The 18,025-nt window shown below is 42.9% G+C and overlaps 1 protein-coding gene across 1 annotated transcript in view; it reads left to right on the plus strand.

Moving 5' to 3' along the window:
- Positions 1 to 11,903, plus strand: part of cyp26b1 (cytochrome P450, family 26, subfamily b, polypeptide 1) — a 40,080-nt gene extending 28,177 nt beyond the window's left edge. Inside the window, exons 3-7 of the mRNA XM_030754029.1 lie at positions 4,815 to 4,933; positions 5,181 to 5,337; positions 5,814 to 5,969; positions 7,687 to 7,971; positions 8,959 to 11,903. Of these exons, the coding sequence (XP_030609889.1) occupies positions 4,815 to 4,933; positions 5,181 to 5,337; positions 5,814 to 5,969; positions 7,687 to 7,971; positions 8,959 to 9,351 (1,110 nt within the window). The 3' untranslated portion in view covers positions 9,352 to 11,903. The remainder of the gene's footprint in view (positions 1 to 4,814; positions 4,934 to 5,180; positions 5,338 to 5,813; positions 5,970 to 7,686; positions 7,972 to 8,958) is intronic.
- Positions 11,904 to 18,025: the final 6,122 nt, after the last annotated feature.

Genomic DNA, 18,025 nt, shown 5'->3' on the forward strand with positions numbered 1-18,025 from the left:
ACTGGTCCTACAGTAGCTCAACCTTTCTGCTCTGTCTCTATTTATAAGTGTGTGTGTGTGTGTGTGTGTGTGTGTGTGTGTGTGTGTGTTGGAAGAGACAAAGTGCTCACCCAGATTGACCAATAATGCATAATCCAGTGCAGACGGGTTAAATGGATAAATTCACAATGTTACACAGCCTACTTTGGCTTAACTAGGAATTTTGGCCTTCATTCGCTCCTAGGTGTGTGTGTGTGTGTGTGTGTGTGTGTGTGTGTGTCATTGTCATTATTGCAGATTTTTGATGATTCCCAAACATATTTGAGTTGCATACATTGCACATAAACATAGACAGAGACAGCTTCTGGATCTGAAAAGTGGAGCCTTAAATGTGCATTCTTTTTAACAGCCAGCAGGGGGAGACTCCTCTGGTTGCAAAAAGACTTCAGCTAGTATTGAAGGTTAGTGGAAAATGGCCCTCAACTTCTTTGATCTATGACCCTCGGTAAACTCTTTTCATATTCCATCCATCCATCCATCCATCCATCCATCCATCCATCCATTTCCTACTGCTCTGGGGCCTGGCTGTGGGGGCAGCAGCCTAAATAGAGAAGCCCAGAACTCCCTCTTCCCACCCACTTCTTCCAGCACCCACAATCTCTCCAGCACGTCCTGGGCCTATCTGGGGCCTCCTCCCAGTAGGACCTGCCTAGAACTATTCGCCCAGGAGGCGTCCAGGAGGCATCCTAATCAGATGCCCAAACCACCTCAGCTGACTCATTTTAATAGCAGCTTTAGCCCCTCCTAGCTTTAGTTCCTCCCAAAGGACTGATCTTCTCACCCTATCTCTAAGCCCAGCCACCTTTCAGACAAAGCTAATTTCTGCTGCTTGTATCCACTATCTCATTCTTTCAGTCACTACCCAGAGCTCGTGACCATAGATGAGGGTGGGGACATAGATTGACCAGTAAATTGACAGCTTTGCTTTTACGCTCAGCTCCAAAAAGAATGCCATGCTTTAAAGGGCAGGCTTTAGGGCCAGCTACCATATGAGTGTGCCACATCTCTCAATTTAGCAGTCAAATCTACCTTTCAAAACACCAAGATGGCAACTTTCAGAATACAAACTTGAGGTTTCCAAGCAGGAGTTTACAAACCAATTCATGAAATCACAGTGACTATGTCGATGTACAGTCTACATTTTTTCTATTTCTGTAGCAAGTGATGAACCAACAACCCAAGAGATAAATAGCTATTAAAGATACTGAAGAGTTGTGCTATGGATCAAAAGACATGGACTGTTCAGTCTACTTGGGAAAAAGCAGCTGGGTCCAAGTCAATTTTAGGGAAGCCAATGATTAGGCTATAAGCTAACGTCCAAAGTCATGGTGAAAAAGGTCAAGTTGGGGACAATGTAGCCTTCTCCACTTTTGTTTCGTCACTTTCTTGCTTATAGTGTATAGTGTGGACTGAAGTTAGAACTACTTAAATAATGAAGTTGCTTATAAACAACTAACTGACCATCCAATTTAGTAGCAAAGATAGCAATATAAAGAATGATTACATAGCCAAGTAATAGTAATGTTGGACAGGTTCCCCCTCAAAGCAGAAAATCAGCATGAAGAAGTCTGGTGGAAGTTTAAGTCACAAAGCTGCCAAACAGGAGACTGTTGCATCCCCTTGGGGAGTTTTGTGTTTTGAGATTTGTTTTTCTCTGTTTTCACTTGCTGATTGGTTAGGGTTAGGCACAAAAAGGACTTTGTTAGATTTAAGACAAAATGGCTCTGTTGTATGTCCCTTCACAACAGCAACCCTGCACTTAAGCATACTCAATGTTGTCTTGAACGAGCACTGATATGTGAGTAAGACTTGTCTCATTACTGCCACAATTGGTGCATCGTGGCGCCAAAGTCGAGTGTCATCTCTCTGACTCTGACAGCTTTGACAAATTTGAGTTTGGCAGTATTTTACACCCCGGGAATGGGGACAGGCTGAGGCAGAGGTGGGGACAATCTGCAGTCTTGTATTGCAGTGCAAGTGCAGCAGCCCTCACGGGACAATCAATGTCATTATGAAAAGAGCGGAAAACAGTTTAAAGATGCATAATCCTCCGAATTTCATCCAAATCCAATCAGTGGTGTCCACTGTAACCTGGGCAACAGACAAACAAATGACTGATTAATCCTACATTGACAATCCACTTACCCTGCAAACTACCAAACTGTCATCCAGATGAACAAAAGACGTCATTACAGCCAGCGTTTTAGTGTCTCAGACTCTTTTGAGTTCAGATATTGTGTGTATTCTCCTGTGGTTGGGGTCATGTAAGCTGATCTGTGACCAGCAGCCCCAGGGTGTGGCAGTAGAGGAACTGTAGAGCTACTAACGTCTTAGAGGGCTCTGTGATCCACTCTAACCACTCCCTAACACACAGCACAGACGTACATACCCGTACAGTGTGCACATATAACACATGTACGCACTCGTGCATTCGGCACCAGCTCAGTGGACTATTGTTCATTCATTCTGAGGGGGACAGAGGGAGGGAAGCAGGCTTTGGAGGAATGAGAAGAGTGGGAGAAAAAGAGAGGAAAACGAAGTAGAGGGCAAAATAAGAATATGAGCGCCCAACTGATGTTTTGGTGGCTGAAACATCAACCTCAAGAACCACATGTACCCTCTCTGGCCTGGGTTCAAATCCCACTAGAAGCTCCTTTCTTCCCTCTCCATATTTCAATGAAGAGAAGCAGAAACAGTTTGTCTTCTTACCCGTGCTCCTCCCGTGAGTTAACATATGGGAAGTATATTCCAAAATACACAATAAGGCACTCTATTTGTTTCACCATAGAGCAACCAATCCAGACACAATACAGTTTTGTAAACTTAGTTTTTTTTGTTTTTTTTTGAGGATGATTCCAGACAAAAGCCATTATCAAAGAGATTAAGCATATAATTTTACAACATCCTGTTATTAAAAACAATATCTCTACAGGTTTTTAGTATAGATGAGTTGCACTACAGGGTCTTAAAAAGAATAAAGTCATAAAAAAGAACCCACAGTGATTAAATAAAGCTTAGAAAAACCACAGACAAGTTGCCATTAGGAGTTTGTATGTGTATTTCAGATAATAAAGAAGAGGGCCATAAAAACATAAACAAACAAACAAAAAAAAGTTTTTTTTTTAAAGCCACTTCAAATCTGCCAGACTGGAGACATTTAAAAAATTAAGGGCATCAATGACCACAAATCATTACAAGTATTCATTGCTAATTGAAAATTGTTTAGGTGTGAGCTCTGATTCAGTACAAATCATGAATTGTATTTATAAGATGGCAGTCCAGATGAAAGTGGTGAAAGTCCTGTTTTGACTACTGATAGATAGGTTATATTATTGTGATTACAAGTACCATAAAATAGAGCACAGACTTTTTGCACTGTCTGTTAGTACTGTCAACCGCACACCCAGATCATATTTTTCTTCAGAAGCTCCAGACATGTTTGAAGTGTCCATTTCAGTATTAGTGGTTGTAAAGGCTGCCTCTGGTCCACAAGGCAGCCACACTCTTAATTTAGGCCTAAGTAAGACTGAAACAAGGGACAATAAAAAACACGTAACAGCTATTATGAAGAGACAAACTAGTTAAAGAAGTATTTCTGCTGTAAAGTATGAGCAGTTACATGGGAGGTTAAGAGGATTGACTCACTTTTGAAATCAGCCTAAAGTGGCCACTGAAGGAACTGCACCTCTCCTTTGGCATAAATGTTTAGCCTCGGATTTCCGCTTGGTGAAATGCTGCCATTCAGCTCTCCCTAACTCTGCAAGAAGATTTCACCAAGGAAGCGGCTGTGTGCTGCTCTCTCTTCTTCACTCGTCTACATTTAGACTAACTTCTGCTATTGATTCAAATAAAACTAAGCATTAGTGAATGATTCATTTTAATATAAAAGCCCTATTCTAGTCCACTTCCCTCTCTTTTTTTTTTCTCCTCTCCAATGGTCTGCACTTCTAAATCATTCCCAAGACCGTTTCAAGGGCAGTTTTGGAGTTTAAATCTGATGGAATGTTATTTGTCCAAACAACACTGGCGACTGGTGACTGATTCATACTAAGAAATACTCCGAGTAGCCAGGAAAGAACTTAGCTCTGGCCCCCTCCTCTCTGTTCATGCTCTTTCTGTCTGTCATTCTAGTTCTGCTGACTACAGGGGAAAACCTCCACAATGTATAAGTCTCTGTAAAGAGCGAGGGAGGGCAAGAAGGGGAGAGAGAGAGAGAGAGAGAGAGAAAGGGAGAGGGAGAATTTGGGGATAAATGAGGAATGGGCATCACAGAAAATGAAAAAGAATCAACACATTATGGAAAGTCTAGTCTAGGTAGAAGTAAAGAAAGAGAAGGAGATTAATGGACAGAAAATGTAGAAAATTACGAGAGGCCAAGACAGTGGCTGCAAAAACACAGCTAAAAGCTTTAGCCTTAACCAAAAAAACTGTTGTTTCTGTCATGATCAACTACGGAACTTTGTAGCAAATTTCACTTTATAGTGTACACATTTTTAGAAGCCCTGCTAACAAAGAGAGACACAAAACAACCCAATAAATTCCCAATGAATGTCAGCATTACAGCAAAATAAACGTGTCCTTCCTGCTGTCGTTTCATGTACCCTTTCAGTCAGGATTTACCAAGACTGAAGAGATTACAATTTATAATCTGTGGACTTTTGTCCTCTGTTTTGACTTGTACTTTGCCATGTCATACAAGCAGTAACAAGCAGATGGGTGCAACTGCATTCTGCGTTTGAGCTTGATGTCATTTGCTTGTTTCTCTGTCTCTACAGGTTTTTGCCAAGGTGTTTAGCCATGAGGCCCTGGAGTCCTACCTCCCTAAAATCCAGCAGGTCATTCAGGAGAGTCTCAGAGTGTGGAGCTCCACCCCCGAACCCATCAACGTCTACAGGTACGGCCGGGGTCCAACTGTGGAGACAATTGTTAACGTAGCAGTTACAATCTGGGAGCGAGATTAAAATACTGCTGCCTTCCCAGTCAACCTCAGGTAGAAAGGTGTTCATGAGCATCATTGACAAGCGAAATGTTATCAGCATAGGTAGAAACCCAGAACCTACAGTTAAAGAACACAGATGTTTCTTTCAGACTACTTGAAAGGGCTTCTAAATGAATATCATTCATTGGTCGTCTTTCTGCAGGGAGAGCCAGAGGTTGTCCTTCACCATGGCTGTGAGGGTGCTGCTGGGTTTCAGGGTGTCAGAGGAGGAAATGAAGCATCTGTTCTCAACCTTCCAGGACTTTGTTAACAACCTCTTCAGCCTGCCCATAGACCTGCCGTTTAGTGGCTACAGGAGGGTAAGTGTACTATATAACCGCTTCCTTCTGATCTGTGTTTTCACCTCTTAACCCATTATTTTTGAAATTAATGTCTCTAACCCCCCCCCCCCTCCCCCTCCCCCCCAAAAAAACAAAAAAAACATAAGAAGCATTTTTTTAACTGGCCATGGCAGATGGCTGCCCCTCCCTCAGCATGGTTCTTCTGGAGGTTTCTTCCTGTTAAAAGGGAGTTTTCCCTTCCCACTGCTGGCAAATGCTTGTCCACAGAGGGTCATACGATTGTTGGGGTTCATTTCTAATATTGTTTGGTCTTTACAATATAAAACACCTTGATGTGATTGTTGTGAGTTGGTGCTATATGAATAAAACTGAATTGAATTGTTTTGATTACTAAACACACTCTGATTAAACCACGCTGTGTGCATCACAATCTTCTCAGTGGGAAACAACACATTTTTTAAGCATAAAGGGACTTATTCTGTGTGTGTCTGCAGGGTATCCGTGCACGAGACACCCTCCAGAAGAGCATAGAGAAAGCCATCAGGGAGAAGCCACTGCGCTCCCAAGGCAAGGATTACAGCGATGCACTGGATGTCCTGATGGACAGCGCCAAAGAAAATGGCACAGAGCTCACCATGCAGGAACTCAAGGTAACATACCTAAAGGCAAAAAGCCACCTGAGAAAGAGGGGAGGGTGTGCAAACATGCGCTGGAAAGAAGCCAGATGCACAAGAAGTCACTCAATCGCATGTGGAAGCACGCGGATACACACTGACTCGTATGGGTGCAAACACACACAGAAATCACTGTTTACCTAGCAGAGAGCTGCCAAAGGGAACCTGTCTGGGCTGACTGAAAACACAGTCATCATAAATCTCTGACAAATCAGCTCGTGATCGTAAGTAGTGAAAAGAGATAATGATACGCACCTTACTTTGAAATATGAAAGTGAGCTGCATTAATTGGCTGACAGTAACAGCATAACACACACATACACACACTCGTGGTCAGGCACACCCTCTGTTTACCTATTAAAGTAATTCTGAGGAATTCTGTGGAAACTTGACTCTCTGCTTCTCTCTCAGTCTTTGTGGTTTCTGGGTTAAGTCCAGGGCCAAAAATAAGTCAACACTCCCCCCTGCTAGGGGTCTGAAAGAGGCCTCCTGTACGCACACATTCACACACACATATTTAAATACACACACAACGTGAACTGGGGAGGCCCTGTCGCAGAGGCCTAGGCTGAAGCACACTCCTGCAGTTTTCTGACGCATGCATTTATAACACACACGCACACACACACACGCGCACACACGCATGCACATATATATATATATATATATATATATATATATATATATATATATATATATATATATATATATATATATATATATATATATATATATATATATGTAGGGTGAGGCGTAGACGTGTTTTGACACAGATGATGGCAGATGCGAGTCTTATAATGAGAGTCGTGCTGCCCAGTCTCACTGTTATTTATTCCACCGCCTTAATAATGGGCCCAGCATGGCACACTAAATGTTGTTATTGGATGTTACCTTTATATTTCCAAACACACTACTTTTCAGGAATTAAAAACAGCATACTTTTATTATGTATTGGCTTTTGACTCCCCTCTCTCTCTCTCTTTTTTTTGGCCTAACATTGTTCCAAAACAAATGGCAAGCTTGAGGTGTGTGGTAGTGGATTTGCATCCAAAGTATAGTTGAGTTTGCACATAGTTCTGCTTTTTACTTAGTGGAAAAAAAGAGATGTTACATTTTTTAAAATAATGTTCCGACATACCACCCTTAAACAAGCAGTTTCTGGGTTTGCTGCTAGCTCAAAAGCAGTATGATAGACCATGGTTGACCATTTGGCTGACGTCCACCCTCAGCCTTCAGCACATAATATTACCCTCTTTATTTCCACTCTGCAGATCCTTTATTAAAGCAACAAGCAATTAGCCAATCAGAGATGGAATGAGAGTATAGTTGGCTTACCCACAAAGTAAAGACAAATCAACTCATACACCCTGAGTACTGCCAAGTACTCAATGAATGTTTGTGATCATGCAAGAATGAGTCTTTACTTTCCCAGTTATTGTCAAGTAGTAAATAGTGATGAGTAGGAACTTTGTGTTTCAAGGCTGTTTGTCATTTTATAAACCCATAAAACCATTTTTTTCCCCGGCTCATCCTGAAATCATGAGTGCATTGGGTCGGCTAATACCCTGCGGGTCCGGGATCTCAGTGCAGTTGCAAGATAAATCTGTTTTTTTTTCTTTTTTGCAAGACTGCTAACCAAATAGGAATGAAGGAGTGCACTGATACAGCATCTCATCAATTTGTTAACCCACAGGAATCAACCATCGAGCTGATCTTTGCTGCCTTTGCCACCACTGCCAGCGCAAGCACCTCCCTTATCATGCAGCTCCTCCGCCACCCTCAAGTCCTGGAGCGCCTGAGGGAGGAATTGAGGTCCAGGGGTCTCCTCTACAATGGCTGCCTCTGCCCTGAAGCAGAGCTGAGGCTCGACACCATTATCAGCCTGAAGTACCTGGACTGTGTAATCAAGGAGGTGCTGAGGCTCTTTACTCCTGTTTCCGGAGCCTACCGAACTGCCATGCAGACCTTTGAGCTCGACGTAAGTGGCACAAAAAAAAAGTACATTTTTCATAACTGTGCCTATCTCTCATTATGTAGCGCGCTCATCTTAACATATCTAATCTGTTTGTTTTGTTTTGTTTTTTTTACATTTTAAACAATGCTACTCAGTGTCAGGCTTCATTTTCCATTAGGTTTTCCTTGTGCAATGGTAGTTCTGTTCATTAAGCATTAGTCAAATCTACCAAAAAAGTCAGTGACTCAACTGGAAGAATCATCAATTAATCAGTTCACTGTTCAAATGAATGCTTCATTAGATGTTAGAACATAATCTGCAGACACTACAAGAATCATTACAAGAGCTTCAACAGTCTGATCACACAAACTGAGACTTCCCCAAAACACAAGGTCGTATGGGGACATTTACCAAGGACTAATCTCTTTAAACAGTTATCTGCATTTGAATAAGCAGAACCCGTTGGCAATGGACAAATTTTTTAGGCATTGAAAGTGTTCCAATTTCCTGATCACCATCACAGATGTATTCAATACTGCAGTCTTGAAACTATTTATGATGGTGATAATTTGGCATTTATTTGCTTCTTTAAATGTATTTGCATTTAGAAACAATGATCACTGGATAAAACAGAAGGTCTTGGCCCACATATCTGCTGCAAGTCTGGAAAAATTGCCTGTTGCAGCCAGAAGTTAAATCAACAGAATAGTCGATGGGTTCCCAGATTGACCAGGAGAATACTTTAACCCTAAATGCTTCTCATATTCCTGTATCCTGGTATGAACAGAGAAAAGCTGGTTTGGATATGAAAGCGTACAAAATGAGCAGAAACATCCACAATTATTCGTTTGGAATACAACAACAGAAATCAGAATACTTTCCAAAATAACTGGTCGTACAAGCTTATGTGCATAAGTGAACAATCATTTTAAGCTCTGATTACACCAAACATATCTGCTTGCACCCTTTCATATCTGTTCAATGTTATGATTCCCTGTGTTTTGTCTCCAGGGGGTCCAGATTCCTAAGGGCTGGAGTGTGATGTACAGCATTCGGGACACCCACGACACTGCTGCTGTCTTCAAGGATGTGGATGCCTTCGACCCTGACCGCTTCAGTCAGGAACGGAGTGAAGACAAAGAGGGACGCTTCCACTATCTGCCTTTTGGTGGAGGCGTCAGGTCCTGTCTGGGAAAGCAGCTTGCCACCCTGTTCCTTCGCATCCTGGCAATTGAGCTGGCGTGCACCAGCCGTTTCGAGCTGGCCACGCGGCAGTTCCCCCGCGTGATCACAGTACCCGTTGTCCACCCAGTCGACGGGCTGAAGGTTAAGTTCTACGGTTTGGACTCCAACCAAAATGAGATCATGGCCAAGTCCGAAGAGCTCCTGGGTGCGACAGTTTAAAAAGGGTGGAAAGTTGATGAGTTGGGGTGGGAGAAGGGAGGGTGTGAGTCTTTAGGGAGAAGATTTGAGAAAGGAAGGAAGAAATTTTTAGTTATCTTTTCCTTTCCACCTTTTTTTTTTCTGCCAAGATGGAGAAGTCTTCATCTCTTGTTACAGCTGATGGTGATTGGGACTTTCCTTTAAGAAAGAAAGAAGCTGCCAAAAAAGTTCCTAATTATGCTCAATTCTGTGTATTTTTAAAGAACTATACAAACAAAACGTATGTACAAAAAAAAAAAAAGCTATGTAATATAATTTGAAAGAGAACGTGGGTAGTGCACAAAGGAAGAAAGACAAGTGTGGTGGTACTTTTGGTGAAATGAAGTGTAGAAAAGTTAGAGTCAAGATGGTTGTGGAAGGGAGGTGGATGGATGAAACAGGGTATAGGATGAACAAATATGATATTCTAGCATTTTGCTTGTGCTTAATCAGAATCAGTGAAGCATTTCAGTTGTATAGCAGGGTAAGAGAGATGGATATATAGACTTAAAAGTTTCAGGTTTCGTGATCCTTACTCATTTTCTCTTCTTAGCTTTTTTGGAGACTCTTTCCAATTCAGATTCTTTACTAGCACTCAGATGCACCCTAAAGGGTCATTGCACACTGGGTGGCAGGTTGTGCATTAGTTTAGCTCTATACTATTGATGATAATGATGCAGTAAATACTTTCAGTGGTTTGAACTTGTACTGCTAATTAGTGTCTGGTATCAATACAGTAAAGGAAAGAGCTGTGCTTAGAAATGAAGAATGTATTCTAGTGGGGAAGATACGCTATGTCAAGGGGCAGTACTCAAACCATATTGAAGCGATGTAAGGGGGCAACTTGTTTCTTATGACAACCTTGCCTTTCCTATTTGCCTCTAACAGTTTCCATATTACCTCCACTCATGCACCATAAAGTAAAATAAGCTTCTCAAAGTACTAGCATCACAAAGAAACACATACATAGAGGTTAAGAGCTGCAGAGCTTTTATCCAGGGGGATTTTAATGCAAAGTACAGCTGCAATCACAGGACAGAAGAGAGGAACCTGAGGTCCTCATACTCTTTGAGATACTTCTTGATGGTATAAATGCATGCTGAAAGGTCAGCGCCATCTTTGTGGCTTTAACATTCCACTTACATGCCCTAAAAATATGGGAAGTATTCTAGGTTGAAGCGAAACTAAAAAAAAAAAAACCCTAGTTTCCTCAATTCTACTTTGAACCTTGCGATTTCTTCAGGTTGCCCATCTGCATTAAGTCAAAAATCTTGCCCATATATACACATCCCCAATAATTTTGATTGTGAATAAACTCAGGTGCAGAGTAGGCACTGTGGTGTATAATGGATAAGCCTTCTTTAATATTTAATTATGACTGCACATAACAGGACTCTTCCATACTCGCCGCTGTAACTTCAGAGCTGGATCGATGCTTTCTGCCCACACAGGAAAAAAAAAAAAACAAAAAAAAAAAATGAATCGTGGGGTGGGGGCGAGGGACTTCAAACAGCATTTCTTTTTATACTTGTTACCTTCTGCAACCATTTTGCATCCCCCAAAGGAAACAATTTTGTTGGTGGAAGCACAAACAGCCGACAGGAATTCCCATTTGGCATCACACAAGATAAAAGCAACGGAATCCAGATCAAAAGTAATATGGTCCAGGTCTACTTTGTAAATTCTCTGAACCTGTGCTTTGATTTTTATACCACATTACCAAGTTGCATTGAGATTGTACTCTCTCGGGTGGTGACTTTGTCCCACAACAAGGACACAAGTAACTTAAGGACTTGCTCCGAGAGAGCGGTGAAACTTTTTTTGGGTGGGCAGAGGAGAAATAAGAGGGATGAGGCGGAGGTGTAGAGAAGACCTACATACATGCTGCTTGAGTGTTGCTTTGTCATTCTGCGTTTATTTGTGTGTTGTTTTTACTTGCGCGGCTCCCTGGGGCGGCCATTTTGGTGACATTCTGTCTTGCTGCTCCTCCAATCAACGCTAAGAATGCAAAAACAAGATAAATTCCATGGTTTAAGCAACTTTATGAGCTGAAAGAGATTTATTGCTTGAGCTGATTGCACAATCAGAACTCTTGGAGCTTTTTGTGTTCCACAGTTGGAAAGGAACATTCAGTTCTGTCATATATGGAAAGCTTCTACAATGGAAATCTGGGACTTGTTTGGGATTTTAAAATCCTTGGACAGAGGTCTAATTTCTGTGCTTGGGAGAGAAGGACCAATGAGGTTTCAGGGGAGGGCAAGGTCACACTCAGAGTTTTTTTTTTTTGTAATTTTATTTTTTTATTGGACCATCCTATTGTCCACTAACATTCCAGATGGATCCTGCCTGTGCCAGATGTTGTTCACTCTTTCTACCAACCACACCACTGATTTCGTCATGATGAAAAAATATGAACGTAGATTTTTTTCTTTGTTTGTTTTTGCTGCTTTTCTTGTGTACATTTTCGAATTGAGAGTTCTAGATTGCAATAGTTTGTATCGAGTGAGACTTGCTATTTCTTTCCTTTTATATATATGTATATATATATATATATATATATATATATATATATATATATATATATATATATATATATATATATATATATATATATATATAATTCAGCTGATATTTTCATTATGTGAAATCAAGAGCATTAATAGTTTATAGTGTATATTAATTTGTACAATATTCCTTTCATTAGCAAGCCATGGGGAAAATCAGCTATTTACATCTACTAATAACCTAATATTAATGTTATTGTACGATTAATATTGTTGTTATAAAATATTTGAAATGCTATTTTTTATTCTATTACAGATTTAGAGTTTTTAGCCTAAATGAGAAGGTCTTTGGAAATATTGGATGTATTTAGAATGTTATGTATTTCAATTATATTGTAAACAGTGTTTAAAATGTTAATATTGACAATTTGATTATTGTAATAATTATTATTTGTTTTGTTATTCAGACTTATTATCACTGCATTTTATTTGATATTAATTATGGGAAACAAAAAAGCACTTGTGAGGTATGTTTTATTTTTTAAGTGCCGTGCGACTACACTTCCTTTTCCTCTCACCTGTCGGTTTCTGAACCTGTCTTATGTCATTCTGTACATATTTGTCTTTCTTTATACAGGAAAAAAAATCATTTAGTTTAAATATGAATGTCTTGTGCTACTTTCCTTGTTTTCATTTTTGTTACTATGATTGTTAAATATACTCCTGTAATAAAATATAAAGTAAAAAATGATATCTGGAAAGTTATTTCTTTTAGTAATCTTTTGACTCGCAATCTAAGGGGCAACTGCTAAAAATGCTAAGATTGTTTTTTTAATCGGGCACTACGGTGATACTGTGGCTTGCACTGCTGCCTCACAGCAAGAAGGTCCTGGGTTTGAATCCACCACCTGGCTGGGACACCCCCCGGTTGGAGTTTGCACATGCTCTTTCTGGGTACGCCACATTCTTCCACCATCCAGACATGCGTGTTAGCTTAACTGGTATGAATGTTGGAGTGAATGGCTGGCTGCCTCTCTGTGTTGGCCCTGTCAACAGGCAACCTCTTCAAGGTGCAGGGCTGGGCAATTAATCAAAAATGAATAAAAAACGACATTCAAAACCTCTAATAGATGATATTTTCCCCATGTTGGTTATTAGGGTTACTATTCTGTCGCTACTCCCCCCAGTATGTACAGCCTCCTTTAAAACAAAGTACTGTGTGTAGTCATGTGACCATCAAACGTCTGCAGCATGTAAGCATCATGGAGGAAAAGTCGAGCAGTTTGTACCAAATAAAAATGCCGTGTCCATTGCTTGGACACAGTTTTGGCTTTAGTAACAACAGCATCAAACAAAAAGAAGAAAATGGAAAAATCTGGGAAAAATTGTTTCAGTGAGCAAAGATAATCCTAACAATCTGTTACAACACTTGTTGTAGCTTTAGTAGTTGAGCATATTTCTTCTACCTCAAACCCATGTGAAACACAATTCGCATTATTTATTAATAGATATATCCATCTAACCGGTGCCCTCCTTTGCTTTTCTATCTTGTTCTTACACACGTTCACCCATTCTCACAAATGCAAACACACATTCTTGTATTATATATCCTTTTTTTTTTTTTTTGGCCACAGCACCTTTATTTGTATACGGGGATTTGGATTCGGGAGAGGGCATAGGGCTCGAGCCTGTGCCGTCCACACCACAACGCAGCATTTGCATGTGGTCGCTGGCTTCACCACGAAGCCACCCAGGCCCCCCTTGTATTATATATCCTTCTATTTATTTATTTTTATTTATTTTATATATGCAAAATATAGTATGTATATATAGAATAGAATATCAAAGAATTCAAAGTCCACAAAAACTCAAAACCCTGGGTCCATGACCCAGGAGCATGATATGGATAAGCAGAAGAAAATTCATGGATATGTTTTAATGGACAAAACTTTTCAAGTATTTTTCTCTTAGGGTTAAGATGCACTGTGGCAGCTGTGTGGAAAAGAAATAAAACAAACTTGGCTACATCTGTAAACCAGCTTTTTGACAGATCACCAACATTAACAATGCATTTTCCCCACTCAGGTTTGCCATATTGTGTTCTGATAAAGTTAAATCTTCACAAAGGTGCTAATGCAGTGACAATCCAGATATCCAGGTGACTTCCAGACTCTGAAGAGCATGCATGAAAACTTTGCATCTTTTTTGGAAACCACATGAATCCAGCACACAAACAAAAACAAATGTATGTGCAAAAGCACAGCCAGCATTCAAGTCAAACAGATGGTAGGCAGCCTGTAATCTGAGTGCTAACAAGCTTGAAGTACTGAAAGCACTAACATGTAAATCAGAAAGGTCGGAAAACTTGTGGATGGGTAACAAGCAGGACCAGGTGCTTTCTGTCAGTTCAAGTTAACTATTTATAGCAGTGATGCTGTGATGAATCCCAGTCCCATTAAAGACATTTTTTACAAACCACCCATCTGCTGGAATGGGCTCAGTCATCTAAAAAAACCTGTCAGTGTTTCCACTTTGAAACCACAACAGAAGTCTATGTAAAGAGGGTGTAGGGGTCGCAGTGCAGTACATCAGTACACCAATGTCACCCAGGAGACTTGAGTTGAACTCCCATGTACTGTAATCTTAGTTTCATATTATAATTTGGCTTAAGTTTTGTTTTTACACTCACAGTCCCATCATTGACAGTTTAAAAAAAATACCCATCTGCTGGGATGGCTTCTGTCATCTAAACAAAACACGTCAGTGCTTCCACTTTGAAAGCACAACAAACGTCTATGTCGACAGGTTGTAGAGGTTGCAGTGTCATAAATCAATACACCAGTTTCACTTAGGAGACTTGAGTTCAACTCCCATGTAATCTTAGTTTCATACTACAGTTTTGTTTTTACATGCCATTTACTTTCATTTTAATTGACTATTTCATTTTCACTCATTCAAATGCAGCCTTTTACAACATTAAACACATATTCAATTCAATTCAATTCAATTTTATTTATATAGCGCCAAATCACAACAAACTGTCGCCTCAAGGTGCTTTGTATTGTGGGTAAAGACCCTACAATAATACAGAGAAAACCCAACAGTCAAAACGACCCCCTATGAGCAAGCACTTGGCGACAGTGGAAAGGAAAAACTCCCTTTTAACAGGAAGAAACCTCCAGCAGAACCAGGCTCAGGGAGGGGCAGTCATCTGCCGCGACCGGTTGGGCTGAGAGGAGAGAAAGACATGCTGTGGAAGAGAGCCAGAGATTAATATCAATTAATGATTAAATGCAGAGTGGAGTATAAACAAAGTAAATAAGGTGAATGAGAAACAGTGCATTATGTGAACCCCCCAGCAGACTAGGCCTATAGCAGCATAACTAAGGGATGGTTCAGGGTCACCTGATCCAGCCCTAACTATAAGCTTTATCATAAAGGAAAGTTTTTTTTTTTTTTTTTTTTTTTTAGCCTGTCATGTCTGGCATCTTTCACAATCGGAATGATGATCCGAATGCACTGATGTACCAAACATATTTGCTTTGACAAGAACAGCTCTATATGTTTCCTATAGGCTCTTCTTGTTAATGTTTGCAATTTTATTTTTATTTATTTATCTTTTTATTTAGTTATTCATGCCAAGTCTGACAGGCAACAAGGAAGGGGCAAGAACAAGAGGTGGGGGGGAGAAAAGGGGGGGGGGGGGGGGGGGGGGGAGAGAAAAGGAAGAAAGGAGATAGAGAAAAAAAAAAAAAAAAAAAGTAAGGGTTTGATATACTCACACACACACACACACACACACACACATCCATACACACACCCATATGCACCTACATACACACACACACACACACACACACACACACACAAGTTTATTGTTTGTAGTAATGTGTGTGTATGCGCCTTTGTCATGCAATGTATTCGATAATGAGGGCGAGAAACTGCAACCATGCCCCCCGCGATCCAGAGGCAGATAGGGAAGGACCCAGGGGACCCAGGCCATCCACAGCACAGGAGCTCAGAAGAGTTGGGGCCACACATCCCGATGGCAACCGCGTACACTCCCCAGAAGAGGAAGGAGGGAGGCTACAGACGGAACCCCCACAATCCAGGGGCTAGAGTCCAGAGAGCCAGAGACGACGGGCAGCCCACCCCCCCCGGCAGGCCGGCACCCCCAGCACGAGCCAGGCATGCGGCCCCCGAGGCCCCAAGCGCCCGAGAGCAGCCTGACACCCGGCAGAGCCCCCCCACGCGCCAAAGAGGCCCAAGCCACCCCCAGGTCACGGCCGCCAAGGGAGCAGGCCAAAAACCATGCCGAGACATCCGGCCACACACCCCGGGACCCACGGGCACCCACACCCCAGGGGCGGCAGTGACGACCAGTGGGGAGCAGCGTGGAGCGGTAGGGAGGGGTAACTCCCACCCTCCGTGTCCCACAGGTGCCAAGGCTTGGCAAGCCACCAACCCAGGCCCAGCTGTCCACACACACACACTCTCACAAGCACGCACGTACACACACACACACACGTACCAGTCGTTCCCTCATGTACACACACGCACATACACACGCACGCACATTCGCATGCACCAGTCACACACTCATGCATACGCACATGTAACATACATGGACACCTAATGTGGGAGAGCGGGTACCAGCACCAAGCCAGCGGCAACCCAGGGAAGCAGCCAACCCAGCCCCGAACAATGAGCCAGTCCCCATCCCAGGCGGGGTGCACGGAACTGGGGTGTGAGAAGACCCGCCCGCCCCCTCCTCCCACTCAGCGTGTTGGGGGGGTGATGTGAATGTATGTACTGAGAAGAATGTGTATGGCTGTGTGAAACTACAGTGCTTTTAAAATTGGAGGGACAGATGTAATATGAGCACTGAATAACAGCGCCCATCCACACTGTCCCCCCAAGGCCCTCAATGTCTAAAATGTAAATAAAATTGAGGTGCAGGCAGCAGTGAACAGACAAGTGGGGCCACCTCAGCAGTGCCACCCACTAACCACTGTGTGACACACCTGCCCCCCAAGGCTCTATATGTACTATGATGTGTTGTGAGCTGTATAATGCAATTAAAAAAGGAGGAGTGGGACATCACGCAGCACAGCGAGCAGAGCCGAGGTGATGGCCCTACTCACTGCAGCACGAGCCCCCCACCCCCGAGAACCTATGTGTGCATAATGTGATGTTAAACTGAGTGGGAGGAGGGGAGGGGCCAGGATAAATATGACCGGGAGGCAGAGGACTACCCCCCGGAGGAAGAGAGCCAGCTAGCTACTGGCTCACTAGGCACCCCAGTTCTCTACACCCCCCCGCAGCCCAGGGAAGGCAGGTCCAGGGCCTGAAGTGACCGCACCCCCAGGACGCCACCATACTCCAGGCCGGCACCCACTGCCCCCACTGCAAACAGGACACAACACACACCCCACTTGCATACAAAGGACAACAAATATCGCACACACACACACACGCACGTACGCACACATACACACGCACGCACACACACGCACACACACACAGACACACACCCCCACATACATACTCACACATACACACACACGCACACAGTGGTCCTGAGTCAGAACCAACCGGCCCCGTGTGGGGCAACTGCTGCTCCCTCACCTGAGCGCCCCACCACCCCATGGGGGAGGGCACCCAGAATCCCAGAATGCCAGCCAGACACCCCGACACAGCCAACCCACCCCACACGGCGGCGCGCCCAAGGGGGCACAGACCCCTCCAGCGCAGGGAGGGGCCCAGCCAGGAAACGGGCAACCCCGGGCACCAGGGCCCCGACCCCCGCACCCCGGCCCCCACAGAGGAAGCCGGCCACCCGGACGGGGCCAGCACCGCCACTACGGGACCCCGAGCCCCACACCCCACGACCATAAGAGCACCATCCAAGTCCCCACCACCAACAACCAGGGCCCGGACACAGAAACCACAAAACGGTAAAGGAAAGTTTTAAACCTAATCTTAAAAATAGAGAGGGTGTCTGTCTCCCGAATCCAAGCTGGAAGCTGGTTCCACAGAAGAGGCGCCTGAAAGCTGAAGGCTCTGCCTCCCATTCTACTCTTAAGTATCCTAGGAACCACAAGTAAGCTAGCAGTCTGAGAGCGAAGTGCTCTGTTGGGGTGATATGGGAC

Source organism: Archocentrus centrarchus, chromosome 18, assembly GCF_007364275.1.
Source record: "Archocentrus centrarchus isolate MPI-CPG fArcCen1 chromosome 18, fArcCen1, whole genome shotgun sequence".
Taxonomy (NCBI): domain Eukaryota; kingdom Metazoa; phylum Chordata; class Actinopteri; order Cichliformes; family Cichlidae; genus Archocentrus; species Archocentrus centrarchus.